Source organism: Mustela nivalis (assembly GCF_964662115.1).
Source record: "Mustela nivalis genome assembly, chromosome: 12".
Lineage (NCBI taxonomy): Eukaryota > Metazoa > Chordata > Mammalia > Carnivora > Mustelidae > Mustela > Mustela nivalis.
In genome coordinates this window covers 102,660,661-102,682,162 of record NC_139031.1, presented here as the reverse complement: position 1 = coordinate 102,682,162, position 21,502 = coordinate 102,660,661, and the positions used below count along the sequence as shown (strand labels likewise).

General features: G+C 38.2%; 2 protein-coding genes across 3 annotated transcripts in view; one reads left to right on the top strand and one right to left on the bottom strand.

The window, feature by feature from the left end:
- RALA (RAS like proto-oncogene A) overlaps positions 1-21,502 on the top strand; it is a 78,443-nt gene that overhangs the window by 5,371 nt on the left and 51,570 nt on the right. The gene's annotated exons all lie outside the window — the stretch shown is intronic.
- LOC309845135 (DDB1- and CUL4-associated factor 13-like) lies at positions 16,254-18,130 on the bottom strand. Its single transcript, XM_082692654.1, has 2 exons — positions 16,580-18,130; positions 16,254-16,500 (listed from the first exon to the last, which is right to left on the bottom strand). Exons 1-2 carry the CDS (start codon positions 17,704-17,706, stop codon positions 16,290-16,292), a joined length of 1,338 nt encoding a protein of 445 aa, XP_082548780.1. The 5' UTR covers positions 17,707-18,130; the 3' UTR covers positions 16,254-16,289.

Genomic DNA, 21,502 nt, shown 5'->3' with positions numbered 1-21,502 from the left:
CGTATAAATGGGTGGCAAGAACAGGCATTTTTAAAATAGTATGAACTCTTGATGAGGAAAAATATTATGATTTGGAAGTAGTAGGGAGAAAGTTTGTGATTTTTATTGTTTTGTAAAATGTTTTAACTCTTAGACACTAAGGAGAGGGAGGCCTGCAGTTTCTTAGCAATATCACTGTACAGAGGTGAGATCTCTTTTTTAATTCAGCAACCCTCTTGGTAATAACAGTCCATATAACATTGATTGCCCGCCAAGCACTGTGATAAGACCTTTAGTTATATTATTCTTCATCTCCACAGTACCTCTGTAAGATAGGTAGCTTTTCTGTACTTTACTAAGGCTAAGAGAAGCTGTTGGCTGGAGGCCGGAAACTAATATTTAGGAGAGTTGGAATTTGAAAGTACCGATTTCTGAGAGCATTGCATATTGCAGTTAATCCTAAAAGGCTGAGGAAAAACAAGTTTCTGATTGAGCTGAGCTTCAGGAACATGACCAGTGATCTCAGCACTCTTGGCCATCCAGTAGGCCCTAGGGTTACGGCTGTTTCTGTTGTGAGTGCCTACAGAGGCGGTGTTCATCTCCCTGGGTGTGCCGTGAAGAAGTGGTTGGTGTTGGAATAGGGGTCCTGGAGGAGTAGAACGTCAGGAACTCAAGCAGTAGATTACTGCTTTTTGCTCTGAAATACCTGAATAATCCCTACTGGAGAGGACCATGGAAAATCCATTTTATGGTGACCTCTCCTGAAACCTTGTTTTTTAGTTCTTTCACTAAAGGAGGTGGTGGGGGAATGTTGGGAGGTGGGAGGCGGAATTGGGAAGAATGTAGAAGAGGCGAAGGTATCCTGGATCTGTTTTTATCATTTCAAACCAGGTATCATTTTCACTTTGGGTTTAATATAGAGGCTTAAAAGTGGCAGAGTTCTTGTAAGGGTCTGATTGCTATTCAGTGCTGGTCAACTCTCTTTACTCTTCCCAAGCCTGTGTGGTTTTGGGGTTTTTTTGTTTTTGCTTTTTTGTTTTTTGGGGGGAAAATGCACTTTTAATGGTCTTAATTTGAAGGATGTGTTCATCTCTTGTGTTTTTTTTTGTTTGTCTGTTTGTTTGTTTTTTTAAAGTATGTAGCTCTGAGTAAAAAAATGGCTCATTCCCCAGCCCCCATTAGGAACAGTTATTCTTTGTTTTTCTAAGACACCTTTCATACTACCTTATTACACTCCAGAGGATTTGGTTATAATATAGAAAAAGTGAAAGTAAAGCTCTGTGAGTTTTAAGAGTTACGTGAGTAAATTTTGGAAGAGAATTTGAATCTTTGATATAATTATACCTAAGGTACAATTCCTCAGCATCAAGAGGGTAGTCTGTACAAGCCAAAACCAGCAAGCTTACATAAACTATTAGGATACTATTCTCCAGGTCCTTCACAGTTAAAGTTCCCTGTTAGATGGAATAGACCTAATGCTTGACACACATAATCTCTTTGATGTCTGGGATCCAACTGGGTTGCTGAATTCACTTACTGGAACTAGGTATCAGGTTTGACAATGTCAGGTTGGAGAATAAAACATAGCAAGATTATGAAATGACTTCTACTCCCAGATGCATCATGAAGGGTGGGCAGAGATCCCTCAGTTTCCACAAAGATCATGATTGTAGTCATCTAAGGACAGGACCTCTGCTTCCTGATGCAGTTGAGTAGCTAGCATCATTCCTCGTTGAAAATGGAGACTGCCCACTACTGATTGCAAGTGCTGTAGTTCAGCTACTCTGTCTAGGTCTGTTCTGGATTGCTGCAGCAGCTCGTTAGCCTTTTGTTGCCTACCCCACCCGGATCTGTTCTCCACTCTTCTGTTCTCCACTCTTCATTAGAGCAGTCCTGTGACACTCCCCTGCTTAAAGCCCTTTCGTAGCTCCTTCTTGCCTATTAATAAAATCCAAACTCCTATAATCCTTAATCTCACATACAAAACTTTGAAGACCTGCTCTTTCCCTAACTCTCTTGCCTCATCTCTCCTCTTCGAGGATATTCTGTTCCAGCAGGACCAAACTTCTAGAATGCTAGCATTTTCTTGGTGCCCCATTTCCTCTTCTTGTAGTTGTAGCCATTCCGCTTTACCCCAATCTGGTGTATGCCTGCTTGTCTTCCAGCACTCACTGTGGGTTATGCCTCTCCAGAAACTGTGTCTCGATTGGATTCTTTCTCTTGATCTCATATCTAAAAACAAGAAACTGAAAAACCAGCAAATAAAAACTTCAACAACTTTCGAGACTGGACTGGTTGCTCTTTTTATGGGCTGCCATAAAATCCAGCATAGCACTTTTACCACTATGGGCAGTGCCTTCATTAAATTTTGTTGACCACAATCCATAGTAACTACACGCAAAGCTCATAACACATAAATAACACTCTTAAAAGTCTTCACAGGCCTTTACCAGAAGTTCCCAAACTTTCTTAGTTCATGATGTCCTTATCATACCAATAATAGTTTCACAGCATCCCTAGGTCAAAAAAACACCTAACGGTTTAATTTATTAAATAGGCCTAAGCAACTTAATAAGTATTTAAGTCCTAAAAATTCAGTAGCTACATGAAAAAAATATACACGTGAATTAAATAATTTTCTTTCTTTCTTTTTTTTTTTTAAGATTTTTAAAAATTTATCTGATAGAGAGATCACAAGTAGGCAGAGGGATGGGGATGGGGAGCAGGCTCTCTGCTTGGCAGATGTGGGGCTCGATCCCAGGACCCCGGGATCATGATCTGAGCCGAAGGCAGAGGCTTTAACCCACTTTGCCACCCAGGTGCCCCAATAATTTTTTTCTTAACTGCATAGTACTCCATGGTTTATTCAACCAGTTTCCTGTGCTTGGACATTTTTTTTTTCTTTAATTTTACTTATTTGGAGAGAGAGGGAGGCACAAGCAGGCAGAGTGGTAGACAGAGAGAGAGAAGAAGCAGACACTCTGCTACGAAGGGAGCCTGACTTGGGGCTCAATTCCAGGACCCTGGGATCATGACCTGAGCCAAAGGCAGATGTTTAACCGACTGAGCCACTGAAGTGCCCCATGTCCTTGGACATTTAAGTAATTTCCAGTATTTTTCTATTACAAATGACGTTATAATGAAAATCTTTACGTACATGTGTCTTTGTATTGTTGGAAGTAAATATTCAGGATAAATGCATATATAAGATTTGTTAGATTTTGCCAGATTCTGCTCCTTAATGGAGCTATACTATTTTGAATACCTACCAGCAGTGTTTAAGAGTGCCATGGCCTCACCAATGGAGTGTATGGCCAAGCTTTTGAATTTCTGCCAATCTAATAGGTGAGAAATGGTATCTCAGTGTAGTTTTAATTTGTGAATTGAACTTTTTTTGTATATTAAATGCCATTTTTTACATTTTAAAAAAGAATTGTTCATGTTATTTGCCCACTTTTATTTTTTTAAAAAGATTTTATTTATTTATTTGACAGACAGAGATCACAAGTAGGTAGAAAGGCAGGCAGAGAGAGAGAGAGAGGTGGAAGCAGGCTCCCCGCTGAGCAGAGCCCAATGTGGGGCTCCATCCCAGGACCCTGAGATCATGACCCGAGCCGAAGGCAGAAGGATTAACTCCCTGAGCCACCCAGGCGCCCCAATTTTTTTTCTTAAGATTTTATTTATTTCACTGAGAGAGAGAAAGCACACAGGCAGGAGGGCAGCAGAGGGAGAGGGAGAACTGAGAAGGGAGCCCGATGTGGGGCTCAATCCCAGGACTCTAGGATAGTGACCTGAGCTGAAGGCAGATGCCCAACCAACTTAGCCACCCAGCTGTCCCATCAAATATATTAATCTTAAATGTATTACATCTGGATTTTTAGTTATCATCAGAGAGCCTTTCTTTATCCTCCAGTTATAGAGAAATTTACCCATGCCTTCTAATACTCAGTATGGTTTCATTTTTCCACATTCAGTTTTCTGATCCATTTGGAGGATATTTCTGTATATGGTGTGCGGAATGGATATAATGTTACCATTTTCTACATGGCTATCCAGTTGTCCCAGTGCTATTTATTTTTAGAAAATCTTTGTTTCCTTTATCATATACTAGATTTCTCTATGTAGTTGGGTGTATTTTATTCCATTGGACTATCTGACTATTCATGCACCAGTATCAAACAGTTTAGTCATAGAGGTGTTGTATATTATTTCATACCATGTAGGACTAGTCCCCATTATAGTTCGTCCTCTTCATTGTTTTCCCTACTATTCATGCATGTTTTACTTTTCCATATGAACTTTAGCATCAGTTTATCTAAGTCCATTCATTAAAAAGCTTATTGCTATTTTTATTGAGATTGCACTAAACCTATGATTTAACTTAGAACTAATTTCTTGATGGTGTAGAGACATCTTAGCCTAGAACGAACAATGTCTTTTCATTTTCTTAAAACTACTTTTATGTCTTTGCAGAATGGTTATAGTTTTCTTCATAACCAGTTTTGAACGTTTCTTGTTAGGTTTATTCCTAGGCATTTTATCTTTGTTGCTGTGTTGTTGCCACTATTATAAATAAAATTTTCTTATACATTATATCTTCTGGTTATTACTCATGTATATTAATATTGCAGGTTTTTGCATGTTTTCCTGCTACCTTGCTAAACTCGGTGTTTGAGTTACTTTCATCATTGCTTCTTTTAGGCTCAGATACTATGCTTTCACCTGCAGAGATTTCAGTCTTTTCTTTTCCAATGGTTATGCCTCCAGTTGTTTATCCTATCTAACCGCATCAGTTAATATCTCCAGGACAATTAAACTGCAGTTTAAGAGTGTCTTTAATAAGAGATGCTGGTTGCTTTATTATTTTTTTCCTGTGGATATACAAAGATACACATTGTACTAGATACTAATGTAGATATGGAAGTGACTTTCAAAGATTGCAGTCCTTCACTGTCTCTGTAATTATAAATGGAGATGCATGTGGTGAGAGGCAGGAAAAATGGACTTTCCTAGTGGGCAAAGTACAAAGATAAGCAAGGTAAGGACTGATCTGTAGTTTCCCAGTTCACGCATCTGGTCCCAAGTTTTGTTCTTTCTTATGTTGCCACGCAGTTTTGTCGAACTTCATTGTAATCTTCTCTCAGTCAGTCATGGATGCCCCAGGGTGACCTCCTTTTCTCCTCTAGGCTAAAGCTGCCGTGGGTCTGTGATGATCTAAGGGTGTCTTTCCAGGCTTTCGCAGTCTCAAGTGGTTTCTTTCCATTGTAAACAGATAAATTAGGCTTACCTTGTATTGATGTGGTTATGGCTTGGCTTCTTGGGGCTTTAGGTTATATGGCAAGGCAGGTTTGTAATTAGATGAGTTTATCCATGGAGGTGACCTAAAGTACACAGATGTGGGGTGGTTCCTGACAAGTTTGTAGAGCCTGGATCACCTGTTCTTTCTCCACAATGCATTTTCAAAGATTTAGTCCTCTAGCTGAAAGCAATGTGTTTGTGTGGAATCAAGTGTTGGGCATCCAGCACGCATTCCATCCACATGTCAGTTGTGGACACACACCAGTGCTGTCTCCCAAGTTCTAGAGGGTACTTTCATTTCACTGCCATCTAAGTCACCCAGGAAGTTTAAATAACATACTTTCTATAGATTCTTATAATTTCACAATTATCTAGGTCCATCTGTGAACTTCTAATCCACATCCTGTTGTCTTTGTCATTCTAAGTATTTCCTTCCGCAAGAGTGCTGGGTGGCAGGATATTTATTAATTTCTTGCCCCTTATACTGAGGAGCTCCTCCCCAGAAATCCCTACAAGTCTTAGTCCTTGACCTATCGTCCATCTTCACTGGCCCGGGAACACGGATAGGTAGGGTGTCCAATAATCTCTTCTTGTCCCTAGGTTGAAGAGCTCTCACTCACTAGGTGAGTGGTCCATGGTCATTTGGCCATCTCCACTTTTCCTTCGCACAAGGACCTGTGTTGCCTTTTTCTCTTTGGGTCATGTGGCCTCTTTGGCTTGCAGTTCGGCCTTAACGGGGTGTGGGGACTGCCTGCCTTGAAGACCCTCACATCCCACCCTCTGGTACATGGATGGCACCTTGATGGCAAAGTTTGGGGAGGAGGCTTTTTTTTCTATTCATATTTTTTTTCCCCTTACTTCACCTACCCCCACCTTTTAAGGCTGAGGACCATATCCCTGTTTCCCCTAACCTTCTGCGTAAGACATATTGTCTGTGACAGAAAATCCCCATTCCCCGAGGTCTTCAGTTGTCCTAGTCTTAATGCTTGAATTATTGGTAACTTTCCCACTACCCTGTTGGTCTCCAGGGTCTTCCTGTTTCTGTGTCTGCATGCTACAACTGAGATGGTTCTCTGTGTCTATTACTTCGTTTATTCTTGTTTGCTGCTAGTGGGTTTTAGTAGCTTTCTTGATCCCTCAGAATAAATAAAACTTGATCAGTTGCTCTGCTTATTTCTTATTCTTTCCTTTGGCTCAGATCATAAAGCTCATTCTTGTCTTTTTTTATTTATTTATTTTTAAGTTTATTTGGGTACAACTGTTTAAACTCTTTGTACAGCAACTGGTCATTTATGTTTTTTATTCTGTGAATTGTCTTTATGTCATTTGCTTATTTGGGGGGAATGGAGGGGCTGGACTTAAAAAGTAACAGATTTATTGAGACATAATTCACATACCATAAAATTTACTCTTTTAAAGTATAATTCAGTGGTTTTTAGTACAGTCACAGAGTTGTGCAACCATCACTACTGTCTGATTTAAGAACATTTTCATGACCCCAAAAAGAAACCCCATGCTTGTTAGCTGTCACTCCTGATTCCCTCTAGCTCTGATCCACTTACCATCTGTACAGATTTTCCTATTCCAGACATTCCTTGATTCCATAAATGGAATCATACAATGTGTGGTCTTTTGTGTATGGCTTCTTTCACTCAGCATGTTTTCAGTGTTCATCCAGGTTATAGCATGTATCAGTGGTGCATGCCTTTTTATGGCTGAATAATGTTCCCTTGAATAGATGTACCACATTTTGTTTATCCGTTGAGGGACAGATTTGGGTGTTTCCACTTTTTGGCCTACAGTGGAAAATGCTGCCATGAACATTGATGTACATGTTTTTGCGTGGACATGGGTTTTCATTTCTCCTGGGCACATAGATAGGAATGGAATTAGTCAGTCATGTGTAAGTCCATGCTTAACATTTTGAGAAGTTGCCAAACTGTTTTCTAAAACACCTGTACCATTTTACTGACCCAGTATGGGTCTATGAGGCTTCCCAGTTTCTCCTCCTCCTTCCCAGTTTCTTCTCCCCAACATTTGGTATAATCCCTCTTTTTAATTACAGCCATCCCAGTGGGTGTGATTGTCTTCTTTCATTTGCTAGAATACTTTGTCTAAGCTGCCCTGTGTATGTGAAGTAAAGACATCTTAGCATATCATGTCTTTTTCTTCTTAGATATTTTACTTTGAGGCCCAATTCCAAGAATGTTTTCTTTATTGTAAAAGCTATAATAAAGGTGGCTTTTTGTTCAAACTTCCAGGTGAAATTTGCTTTTGATTCATAACAAGATTTCTGTTTTATATTAGTGTGTCTGATGAGGTTCAAACTGTTATAACTTTAAATTGTTAAAAGCATACTGTTAAAAATTGTAGCATAACAAATAGACAAAATGCCTAAGTTAGAGAGTGAAGGGGAATCATTCATAGTGGACACTGACAATGTTTTGAAGATTTGCTGGTGCAGTGTTGACTACAAAATTGAGAAACACCAATTATACACAAGAGTAACCAAAAAAGATGTTAGGTTTGATCCTATGTTTGTATTCCTCTTCTTACCCGGAAGGTACCAAGTGCAAGTGCCTAAGATTTTAAAAATTGAAACTTAGCACTCATGTGTACAAGATCTCATTTGATCTTTATGTCAGCCAAGAGTTATAGGTGGGATGGGTGCTCTTTGGGGTGGGAAAATTGACCTTCATTCAACAATATTTTCTTGGATATACCTATAACTTAAATATTTCCGCACCAACAAATAACTATGTTGCTTTGTCTTCAATGATTATTTCAAAAAGTATTGGTTAGTATTAGCATATAAAGCTCTAACTTGCTAAGTCTCTGCATAATTATCTTATACTTTAGTTCCCATTGTTCCCTATTATTATCTGTATGTTCATAAAGAGAGGCCGATCTCTATAGCTCAACTATATGCCTTTTTCTGAAATGCATAGAGAACTGCATTGGTGATCTTTTACATGTGGTTACATTTTAAAATGAGAGTACTCTTTTCCCACCTCACCAGCCTTGAATTTTGAAATATTCCAAACTTATTAAAAAAATTAATAGAGTATTATATTATAAACCTGTATTTCCCAATTCCCAGTTATTATTTAGCCCCATTTGCTTCATCTAAGTTAGATGTTTCTATTTTTCTGTACTATTTATGGAAGAAAGCTGAAGACCTCATGAAACTTGACCTCTATATACTTCATCTTGCATCTTCTGAGAATAAAGGCATTCTCCTGTATAACCCTAATGCTATTGTAACGCATAAGGAAATTAGTATTAATGCCATACCATCATTTAATATGTAGCCCAAATTCAGATTTCCTTCCCTAGCTGCCACCCAGTGTCTTTAGTAGCTGTTTTTCCTCTGATGCAGGGTCTGATCAAGGTTCATGATTTCTGTTTGCCTATTACGTCTTCTTTAGTCTCTTATTTCATTTTTTCTAATTAGCTCTTTTGGGATATAATTTACGTATCATAAAAATCACCCGCTTAAATTTACAGTCATTTTTAGTAACTGATTATGTAAACATCACCATAATCCAGTTTTAAAGCATTTTTATCACTTCAATAAAATCCCTTTGCCCATTTGTAGTCAATAATCCCCATTCGCACCTCCAGCCCCAGGCAACCATTAATGTACATTCGGTCTCCACAGATTTGCCTTTTCTGGGCATTACTATAAATGGAATCATTCCATAAGTCGTCTTTGGGTTTGCTGTTTGTTTGTTTGTTTGTTTGTTTGTTTTCTGGTTCCTCATGTTGTGGCAGGTGTCCATAATTCTTTTTATTGGTGAACAGTAGGTATGTATTCCATTTTATGGAAATGCCACATTTTGCTTATCCATTTACCAGTTGATGGACATTCCCCCTTTTTGGTTATTATGAATAATTCTGCTTTGTGTGGACATATGTTTTTATTTCTCCTGGGCATATACCTAGAAGTAAAATGCTTAGTGGTATGGTACATTTATGTTTAACCTTTTAAGGAGGTGCTAAACTGTTTTCCAAAGTGGCTATGTGTTATTTTGCATTTCTACCAGCCGTGTTTGAGAGTTCCCCTATCTCTGCATCTTTAACAGTGGTTATAGTCTTCAGTAATTGTTATGGCCATTCTGGTGGGTATAAATTGGTATCTCGTTTTGATTTAATTGCATTTCTTTAATGACTAATGGTGTTGTGCATCTTTTCATGTGCTTACTAACCATTCACAAATTTTCTTTGGTGGAATGTCTACTTAGATTTTTTTCCTGTTTGTTTGTTTGTTTTTTAAATTGTGTTATCTATCTTATTATTGAATTGTGAGTTCTTTGTGTGTTCCTCAGGCAGTCCTTCATCAGATATGTGATTTGCAAAGATTTTCTCCTAGAGAATGCTGTTTTGTTTTTGTAATGATGTTAACCATGAGCTTTGCTTAATTTTTCTCGTTTGCCATGGGGCTTTTTTGGACAATTGGAATAAAAGCTAAATCTTTTCTTAATTCTTCCACATGTCTACTACTACAGAAGCAGAGTTAAAGACAGTCATAGTTACCTTCATCTTCATTCTGCAATTAAGCAGTGAGAAACTTCCCTTCTGAACCATAACAGCTAGAAATCCTGTTTAGACTGAGGTGGGTTTTTTTTTGTTGTTTTTTTTTTTAAGATTTTATTTATTTGACCAAGAGAGAGCACAAGGGGGAGTGGGAGAGGAAGAAGCATGATCCCCGATGAGCAGGGAGCCCAACGTGGGGCTCCATCCCTGGACCCCGGATCATGACCTTGAGCTGAAGACAGTCTCTCAGCAAAGTGAGCCACGCCCACAACCCTTGACTGTCTTGGGCAAGACAGAATGTTGGTGTTTTTCTCTCCCTTCTTCAGCTCTGATTCTTTCTCATTCTGTTGGTCAACTCTTCACATGGTTCCCACTTTCATCTCCAGATTCAGTTCTTCCCAGCTCAGCAGAAAGAGCCAGTCTTTACTAGCTCGGGGAAAGGAGCACTCTGGCGAGTCTGGGTCTCTTGTCCGCTTTGGAGAGAGGCAGAGCATCCAGATTTGCAGGCCTGTTGTAATGCGGTGAGTAAGGAGAGGGTGGTTCCCACGAGAAGAAGGAATGCTCAGCAGACAAACCATATGTCTGCTTCTTTAGGGGTGTCGGGTCATTTTTTTGCCCACTTTTATGAAATTAAACCGAAAGTAATACATAGAAAGTTGACATCTGGAGTTTGGGGGAAAAAATCACGTTTGTTATCTGATTAATTTTAACCCTGAATGAGCCTTTACCAGTAGTACTTTTTCTTAAATAAACTGATGCAGTATTTGATTTAAACTAAAACATCCCACTCACCTCTTTCCTCCTCCCATGGAGGTGAGGAGCAACTGACATTAACAAGGTAACAACTTGGTAATTGTAGCTGATTTTTCTCTACTTGTCTTGATTGTTCTTTCATGTAGTTTTCTTTAGCTAAGTGGGGGTTGTATCCAACTGTCTTGGAGTTCCTACATTCCTACAGATTGCTGAAATCAATTTTTTATAATTAGTTTCCTTCCTCTCCTCTCATTTACTTGGATTCTCAAACTCTGTCAGTGTCCATATGTTGCATGATTCATCTTCAAAGTGATATTTTTTTAAAGTAAGGATAGTTCCCAATTCCTTTTTGTGACATTGGGTTTACGATGTGTATGGTGATAGTGACGGTGCTGTTGATGTAATTGTGAGTTTCTGGCTCTGAAAAGGAAATAATTTTTATCACTTAAAATGTTTCTTATCTAAAGCCTTTAATTGATAGATAAAATTGCTGTATAAATACTGTCCCTGAAGTTGAACAAATAACTACGGATACTGTGTGGCTCTTATGTTGCTTCCATACTTTTCCAGTACTCTTTAGGATTTGTTTTCAGTATGAAAGTGAAAGGTAGAAATGAGAACTTACCGTTTGAGGTTGTCTGTATAAAATGTGTCATGTCTCATTGAGTTAGAAGAATGAGGAAAGGTTCTCTAGTGTGTTCTTCCACAGTTAACAAAAATCCCTTCAAAACTACCCAGCCACTAGCCATTGCTTAAGCTCTTGCAGTGATCTTGTAGAAATCTGGGTCATTTTTGGATGTTTGCATTTAAAATTCATTCTTGTTTTGTACTGAAATGTGTTATCCTGTGACTTCTCTTTGTGCCTGGTTTGCTCTCTTGAAGAAACACTTGGTACACAAACATTTTTGAGCCCTTGTTAAACAGTAGGGATTGAGAACAGGCATTTTGCAGATATCTTTCTTCAAATAATTGAAGATGGCAGTGATAAAACTCCTTTGCCAGCTTCCCAAGTGTCTGCCTATTCAGGCCAGATGTCCTTCATTTCTTTAGTTAGTTCCTGACTCTCCTGATCACAGGCTTCCAATAATAATGCAGTAACATTCATTTATTTTGAGGTCAAATTTTACAATATTAAATTTTAAAATATTAAGCACACTCAAAGAGGAAGGAGGAGACTAGAATTTGTAGATTTCCTTCTATGGCCAGGCCCTGATCCTAAACAATATCAGATTCATTATTTCCATTTAATTGTCCAGATTCAGCCAGATGGGGCAGAAGATAAGGAAACGTTAAAGGCTATAAGAATCAGGAATTCAGGGGCGCCTGGGTGGCTCAGTGGGTTAAGCCGCTGCCTTCAGCTCAGGTCATGATCTCAGGGTCCTGGGATCAAGTCCCACATCCGGCTCTCTGCTCAGCAGGGGGCCTGCTTCCCTTCCTCTCTCTCTGCCTGCCTCTCTGCCTACTTCTGATCTCTCTGTCAAATAAATAAATAAAATCTTAAAAAAAAAAAAAAGAAGAATCAGGAATTCAGGTATAAAAACACAGAAAAAAAAAACATACCTTTGAACATCCACAGTAGAAAAGCAAGGTCCTAGCACCACAGGTTGTTATGCATCTGATGCTCAAGAGAATAATTACGCCATCTTCCGAAGTCTTACTTTATATCTAGTTGCAGTAAGCCTGGTAGTGTGCATCCAAACAATTTTTAGGGGTGAAGGGATGCTGCTGAAGGCAAGCACGTAGGCAGTAGTGATCAGTGAGGGACAACTATGAAGGGAGGGCAGGAGGCAGAAAGCTAAAACACAACTTTAGGAGAATTCAGAGTTCCGTAGTCTAGGGCTACTGCATCCAGGGAAACCTGCCCCGGATTCAGAAGAGCTTCTGAGAACAGAAGAATAGTGGCTCATTATGATTCCGGGTTATCAAGGAATTTTTAAAAAACTATTCAGTTAAGTTGAGGAATTTGTGAGACATACGATTAGGAACTCAAAATCTTTTTTGAGTACACCTCAAAAATTAGATACTATCCTTCCTGGATACTGCTGGTGGCTAAATCACTTGTTTCTCATCGATTATCAGATCTTTACCCATAATGATTTTTTTTTAATGTATGTTAAGCACTAAGTAAAATAAGCTGTTTACTTGTTGATTGATGTGGGCGGTGACCTATACAGTTAGAATTTGTCATTTCCTGTAACATTGGCTGAATTACCAAGGTTCTCCCATCTTTGATGTGTTAACAGTTTGTTACAATTTGTCTTCCCTTTGTGTGCTGGCACATTCTGGTCCACTTTCCCTGCCATCAGTTGATAAATATTTAGAGAATGCTGTTAAGCAAAACAACTTAACTTTCCATAGAAAAATGTATGTGAGTACTTTTAAAATTACCTAATTAGCAGTTGCTTTCTTTTGGATTGGAAAGTAAAAGTTTAAGATTGTATTACTCCAGAAATACTTTAGATTTTACCCTTCCTCTCCTTTTCTTCCAAACTTCCAATAGAAGTAGTCACTTGTCCTTTATTCTTATAAGTTTCAACTGTCTCTAATATTATTACATCTTTAAGTCTTTGATGTACATATTGACACCTTCTTTTTCAATCAAAAAAGATAAAAGTGTATAGTGCCAGAATATTGATGGGGTCTTGTTTTGGGGGTTTGTTGTTGTTGTTGGGTTTTTTGTTTTTGGGGGAGTTTTTTTTGGTTGCTCAAAACCTAGCAGTGATCTTGTCAGAGCATTGCTACCATTGACGATTATAAAGTAGTAATCTTATCTGTGCTTTGTGAAGTTTTAGTAACTTCACACTAAGAACAATTTGTAATGCAATATAGAATTATAGAATGTATATAATTACCTGACTGACTTCTGAAAAATGTGGGAAACCCAACCTTTGCTTACAAATTACTTTGTGCTGTTTCTTTATGTTGATAGATGAAGAAGTAGGATACATTCAGACTTTTCAGTGATTTTCCTTAAAAGTGTGAAGTGCTCTTTGGCTTAAAGTACCGAGACTGTAATTATAACATCATTTGGGTTCAGAACTCAGGACTCATTTTTTCACTTACTGTCAGTGTAAAATATTTTCACTGACATTGAAGTATTTGGGCCAAGGGTAAATAGCAGCAGGTTTACTTTTTGTAGTTTATTTTTGCTAGGTTAATCGGTAAACCTCTGTTTTAGGGCAGAAGGGTTTAGAAAGAAGCATTCCGTTTATTGTTTTTGTTTTCTTGGGGAGAGAGCTCAAGAGTGCGTGCACTCGTGGGAGTGGGTCGGGGGTTGGTAGGGACAGGAGAGAGAGAATTTTTTATTTTTTTATCACCATATAAATGTATTATTAGCCCCAGGTGTACAGGTCTGTGAATTGCCAGGTTTACATACTTCGTAGCACATACCTTCCCCAATGTCCATAACCCCACCACCCTCTCCCTACCCCCCCCCCCACAACCCTCAGTGTTTTGTGAGATTAAGAGTCTCTTATGGTTTGTCTCCCTCCTGATCCCAACCTTTTTCGTTTATGGAGAGAGAGACTCTTAAGCAGACTCCATGCCTGGGCAGAGCCCTACGTAGGGCTGGATCTCAGGACCCTGAGATCGCGACCTGAACTTAAATCAAGAGTCGGACACTTAACCATTTAAGCCATGTAGGCATCCCAGGAAGGATTCCCTTTTAAAGCAGTCATATGAAAGTAATTTTGAGATGAAAGTTGTTAATAATGTGTGTTTTCTTCATTCCAAAACTTGGACATGTTGCCAATAATGTTTCATAAATGGAAACAAGAAAGGGAAGATTGATAGTAGTTGAGGGCTTTTTTTCCCTTTAGAAATTATCATTTGTTTTGTTTATTCTTTAATATTTGAAGCTGATAGATATGCATTTATTTGTCAGTAGTATGAAATGTTTTTAAGAGAAGTATAGAACACTTTGGGGGAAACAGCATGTGTGGTGACATGAACATAGATTTTGTTTAATAAAATGTTTCTTGAATTAATAAGCACCTGTTGGGGGCGCCTGGGTGGCTCAGTGGGTTAAAGCCTCTGCCTTCAGCTCTGGTCATGATCCCAGAGTCCTGGGATCAAGCCCCGCATCGGGCTCTCTGCTCGGCAGGGAGTCTGCTTCCCTCTCTCTCTCTCTCTCTCTCTCTCTCTGTCTGCCTCTCTGCCTACTTGTGATCTCTCTGTCAAATAAATAAATAAATCTTTAAAAAATAAAAAAAAAAGCACCTGTTGTGTGCCAGGTACTGTGCTGGACGCATAAAAGGACAAGCACTCAACCTAGGCTTAAGGAACAAGGAGAGTTTTCTGGAAATGACCACCAGGAGGATGAGTAGGAATTTGGTATAAGAAATCAGGGTCTGGCTGAATTGGACAGTGAGGGCTCAGGACTAGGAAATCAGATTCATGCCATGAATTTAGAGTGAGTGTGGTGTATTCTTGAGGGGAAAGGAGGAGAAAGTGCAAAGGCCCTGAGGGTTGTAGACAGATCATCAAGCCTGTCAGCTCAGGCCCTTGGGGAGCCATCAAATAAATTTAGGAAGCATTATGATCAAATTTGTGTTTTGATCATTCTCTATAGCAGTGCTTCTGAAATTACCTTTGGTGGAGAACTGTTTTTAAAATTTTCAATATATATCAGACTGGGAAGTTTGTAAAATACAACACAATACAAATTAATTATCAGAAAAATGAAATTTAAAAACAGAAAACAAATCCATTCCAAAAGTTAGATTGAATAGACATAAAATTACTCTTAAGTTTTTTAAGTCTCTGAATATATACTCTCAATTTAATTCTTTCCTCGTTGTTAACTAGTTAGGCTTTCGGTTCCTCTGCTACAGGGGAGTGATCTCTTTTTGATCATATGTTCCATCACTACAGAATTCTAGAAACTCCCATGTGTATATTTATTTTTAAATCACACATGTATACTGCTGTGCAGTTATACATGATAAATCAAAGAATATAAATTGTAAAATAATGGGAGGTTATAAAATGTTTAATAATGTTTAATTTAAATGTTAATTTAAATGTTAAATAATGTTTCACTAAAACATTATTTAGTGAAAACACTACAGTCTGATGTGCTTTATTTTAACTTTTACAAGTCTTGGTTCATTCATACAACAGATAAATATATATATATATATATATATATATATTTTATAACACTGAGAAAAAGATGTTTTATTATCTTAACTTGACCATAAATTATGATTATTTATAAAAGTTATATAAATGCAACCTGATTATCTTTAAAGTCTCAAAGAGCCAAATACAAATAAAGCACAGAAAATTAAATGAATTAAAGAAAGTTTTGACATAATTCTTCCACACATTATATGTAATCACTGGAAGAATCATTGCAATAATTACCCAAAGTAATACTAAAGGTAACAAAAGAGATGTTTGGTCATAAATGTAAATTCAAATGTACAGTATATCTACAATAATAGATCAAAGTGTATCTGCAATTTCTAGCAGTAATAAACATGTTAGTTGGCAATACTGTATTCTTCAATGAAATAAGTAAGCAGATCAAGGATAAAATGTTGGATAGTCTTACCAACCAGGCCATCTTTCAGGACAGTTTTTCAGGTGTACTGTTTTTCAGTTCTACACATGTAACTGAGCTGTTTGTCATTATTCTAGAACCACTATTTTATTTGCACAGTCTGCACATCAAAATATAACAACTAATTATATATCAGGATAGGTAGGAATACGAAGTATTATTTCACAACTGCCACTGCGTGTTTCTTCTTCTCTGACACAATTGCCACAGATCTAGGCTTGCTATGTTTGAGACGATTCACCTCCTTTAGTTGGCGAGCTTCCTTCATGATCCGCTGTTCCTGGATCTGGCTGTAGATAGATTTTGGTAGATGTCGGTGACGAGCAATGCGTTTTATATGAGGATGATGTTGAAATTTCTCTTTTTGTCTGCTAGTTGCCCCTGAACCCCCCAAGCCTTTCCTCCGCGTTCGGATTACCCCAGATAAATGTATACCTCTCCTTCAACTTCTGGTTATAATCTTTGGCTGCTTTTTCTCGTGATGTAAGCACACCCAATTTTTCAGAAGCATTAGCTTTCCACAGACAAATGTTCATTTCATCAGATCCACACATAATATATTTGCTGTCAGAAGTCCATTTTACACAGATAACATGTTGCATTCTCTTTGTGTGATAGACTTCCCTGCTTCTACTTGTGTCCACAGGAAAGATACAAATAGATTTATCAAAACTAGCAGACACAAACTCTTTCCCAGTGGGAGAATAATCCACATCAAGCACTGCAGACACGTGATCCATATGTACCATTACAGGAGTGTCCAGTGCACGCATATCAAATGTATACAAGTTGTAATCTTCATTTGCTGCAGTAAAAACGAAAGCTTCCATAGGATTCCAACAAATTGAATTTGTTCTCATATCTAAGATGACCTTTTTCAGAGGAGTAGCTTGCCTCATATCATATAGTACTATATTCCTGTCAGAAGCACAACTTCCCAAGAGAAATGTCTCAATTGGGTTAAATTTAACACTACTTATGCTGTCGAATCCCCAGGTCATTGAACAGATAGGACTTGTTCTTTGTTCATCCCAAATGTCTACTTGCTGTCCACATGTGGCAAAAACAGCTTCTTTCCAGTGATGATCAATTCCTGTATACACTATCTTTCCTAATATTGTATGTAATGGTTCTTCCTCTTCTCCGTAACCTGGTCCATCCACTTTCCATTGCTTCACAGTTTTGTCATCGCCAACAGTAACAAAAGAAGTCCCACAAAAGCGAGTACATATTCCTCGTACAAAACCTTCATGGGCTTGTATTGTACGGATACATTTCCGTTTAGTCAAGTTCCAAATTCTAACCTCTCCATTACATGCCCCAGAAAGGACAGTAGCCAGGCTCTTTGGATGCTTTGCCATGCAATTGACTCCATCTCGGTGACCATCCAGAGAAGCAAGGAATGGTTTTGCAAATACCCGTTCCAGTTTGGTAGCATTTAAAGCTCTTACATATTCTCGCGGGACCTCAAAAGGATGTAAGGTAGGATCATAGTTTCTTGGAACTCTTTGTAAGTCCAGTTTGGTTTCGCGGACATAGTTGTCCGAGTTCTGGCTCAGCATCTTCACCTTCATTTTGTCTGCTAGTTGCCCCTGAACCCCCAAGCCTTTCCTCTGCGTTCGGATTACCCCAGATAAATGTATATTCAATCATCTTGTGGTATACAGTTTCTCCAAATAGAAATTTGTCTATTTTACCTCAATAAAGCTGAGGAAAAAAAAAAAAAGTAAAAAACAAGTATTATTCAGGCCGTCTTATAGATGCTGGGGGATACAGTAGACCATAATATATACTAAAAAGACCGTCTCTGCTTACCATGGTCTTCATTCTAGTGAAAGGTAACACTTCATGAAATGTTTTGGTTTTCAAAGGCTTTCAAATGATTCAAAGGCTTGGTTTTGAGTGCAGTCTGTTTTATATTTGTTTTAATGCTTATCACATTTGAAACATATGCCTTATGAAGATATAGGTCAGAAATGGGAGAATGATGTTGTTGATTGTGTTGGCTTAGTGATAATTCTCAGTTCTTAATTTTATCTAATAAATAAGGACAGATTTTTAATGAAATTTGTCATGCTGATTTCTGTTTTCTCTGGTGTCAGTCAGTTCTTGCAAATTCATCAAAATGTGTTTTCTTTTTTGTTTATATTTGTAATAAATGTCTTCAAAATCCAGTGTATCTGTAGATTTACACAGGTTAGAAATTAATTTTCAAGTTGCTGTTCAGGGGAGATTATCTTTTAAAATGGGTACATTTACATTCATAACAGTAAAAATTTGCCAGCTCTTGGTGTATCCATTCACTAATATCACAGGTCTTAATTACTGTAGTTTTATAAAAAGTCTTTTTGGTCACTAGAGTGGGAGTCAGCAAAGGTTTTCTCAGAGGGCCAAAATATCCAATGTACACTTTGTAGGCCATATGGTCTCTGTTAAAACCACTCACCTCAGCTGCTGTAATAAAAAGCAGCCATGGTCGACACATAAACAGATGGGAGTGGCATTGTCCCAGTAAAACTTTATTTACAAAGAGAAGCATTTTGCCATAAGCCTAAAACCGCCCTAAAAAATAGTCCATTAAAAAGAAGTGCAGACAGAAGAAACAGCATCATCACTTTTGTGGTGTTCCTGTGGAACACGCATAACCGGAATCTAATCATCAGACAAAACTCAATTAAGAGACAGTCTATAAAATAATTGGTTAGTAATCTTCAAAAATTGTTGAGTTCACGAAAGTCAAAGTATGAAGAATTGTTCCAGACCGAAGGAGACCAAAGAGATGGAATAACTCAACACAACATCAGATTCTAAGCCAGTGCAGAACCTTGGATAGGGTCTGAGGATTCTGTGATAGGACTTTGTTGACATTCATAACCCAGGGGTGATGACTGTGTTTTGGTTTGTAGGAGATTGTCCTTGTGTTGGAAATAAACTCAGAAGTGTTCGGGTGAGATGAAGCATCATATCAGCAACTTCTTCTTCTTCTTTTTTTTTTTTTCCCCTTGAGAGAGAGCAAGGGAGGGGCAGAGGGAGAAGAAGAGAGAAGGAGCATTAAGCAGGTTCAGTGCCCAGCACAGAGCCAGACGTACACCTCAGTCTCACAACCCTGAGATCATGCATAACCTAAGCTGAAATCAGGAGTTGGACCCTTACTCAACTGAGCCACCAGGCATCCTAGCAACTTACTCTTAAATGGCTGAGACAAACTTTCTGTATTGTACTTGTAACTTTTCTGTAAGTTTGAGATTGTTCCAACATTTAATAAATACATTTCATTAAAAGTAAGTAAAATAAGTTTATTATTAAAAAAAACCCAAGCAGCCTAATTTGCCAGCCACTGGGTACTTTGATGACTGTTCTTCAAAATTGGTCTTGGATATTGTTGGTGTAACTGTTTCTATACAAAAAAAAATTTTTTTTTTAAGATTTTATTTCTTTATTGGAGAGAGAGAAGGCATGAGTTGGGGGGCGGGGATTAGAATCATTGCTGAGCATAGAGCCTGACTCGGGACTCAATCCCGGGACCACAGTACCATGATCTGAGCTGAAGGCGGATTATTCAACCAACTTAACTACCGCAGTGCCCCATGTTCTCATACAAATTTTAAAACCAACTGCCAGGTTCCACCAAAAAGCCTGCTGGGATTTTGATTGGGATTGCATTAAATCTATAAATAAATTTGAGGAAAATGGACATTTTTTTACAGTAATGAGTCTTCCAGTCCATAAACATAGACTAAAGCATTACTTAGGTCTTCTTTAAATTTTCTCATCAGTGTTTTATAATTGTCTGTTTGAAGTTCTCCGTGGTCGCCATCCTCCAAATTGCCCCCAAAGATTGTTGCCTCTTCGTTACCTTTCACATTGACCAAATGACATTGTGTGACTTCGAAGTCATAAAAGACATTTTGGCTTCTGCCTTGCTGTTTTGGATCACTCATCTGGAGAAAGCAACTGTCATGTTAAGAGAACATTTAACAGCCCAGTGGAGAGGCCCACATGGTGAAGAGCTCAGAGGCTTTCTGCCGCAACAGTGATGTGAGTGAGCCATCTTGGAGGCAGATTTTCCAGTGTTTAAGCCTCTAGATGACTGCAGTTTGACAGCATCTAACTGAAGCCTTATGAGAGTCTTTGAGGAAGAAGGACCTGGCTAGGCTGCTTGAACCGTGGGATAATAAATGTTATTTTAAGTCACTAAGTTTTAGGGTAATTTGTTGTGCACTGAAAGATAATCGTCTTAATACATACTTCTAAGTTTTCATCCTCAAATTCTATGTAATTACTAGTTTTGTTTCCCTTTTTTGTGGTAAAATACATATGCCCTTTACCATCTTAACCATTTTAAGTGTACAATTTTGCAGTATTAAATACATTCACATCCACGATGTTCAGCAACCATCACTGCTGTCATCCATCCCCATAACTCTTTTCAATCTTCTAAAAATGAAACTCTGTACTCAGTAAATAATAACTTCACATTCTCCCTTTCTCTAAGTCCCTGAACCACCACTATTCTTGCTGCCCTTATGATGTTGATTGCTTGAAGTACTTCATATATGCGGAATCTTACAGTATTACTGTATTACTTTGCTTTAGCATAATGTCCTCAAGGTTCATCCATGTTGTAGAATGTATCAGAACTTACTTGCTTTTTAAGGCCGAATAATATTTCAGTACGTGTGTGTGTGTGTTTGTGTACTCATCTACCCATAGACACTTGGGTTGCTATTGTGAATAATGCTGCTCTGAACATGGGTATACAAATATTTCTGCAAGACCCTGCTTTCAATTCTTTTGGATACAAAGCAAGACATGGAATTGCTGGATCCTGTGTAAGTGTGTTTTTTATTTTGGGGAGGGGGGGACTGCCATACTGTTTTCTATAGCAGCTGCTCCATTTTACATTCCCACCATAGTGCACAGGGGTTCTGATTTCTCCACGTCTTTGCCAGCACTTGTTTCTGGTTTATTTGTTTTGTTTTGTTTTGTTTTTTTAGTGGTCATCCTAATGCATCTGAGTTGGTATCTTATTGTAATTTTAATTTGCATTTCTCTAACTATTAACGATGTCGAGCAGCCTTTCCTGTGCTTGTCGGCCATTCATTTATCTTCTGTGAAGAAGTGTCTGTTCAAGTCCTTTGCCTGTTTTTAAACTAGGTTGCTTGGTGCTTTTGTTGTGGATATCAGTCCCTTGTCAGATCTGTGGTTTGCAGATATTTTCTCCTGTTCTGTGGTTGCCTTCTTACTCTGTAATTTTTGTGAAGTCCAGTTTGTCTATACTTTCTTCTGTTACCTATGCCTTTGTTGTCATAGTCAAGAGACCATTGCCAAATTGAGTATCATAAAGCTTTTGTCCTTTTTTCCTTCCAA

Coding starts and splice junctions, on each gene's coding strand:
- LOC309845135 (XM_082692654.1), bottom strand. CDS start 17,706: ATGAAGGTGAAGATGCTGAGCCAGAACTCGGACAACTATGTCCGCGAA. Junction 16,501..16,579: donor GCCAAAGATTATAACCAGAA/GTTGAAGGAGAG, acceptor GGCAACTAGCAG/ACAAAAAGAGAAATTTCAAC.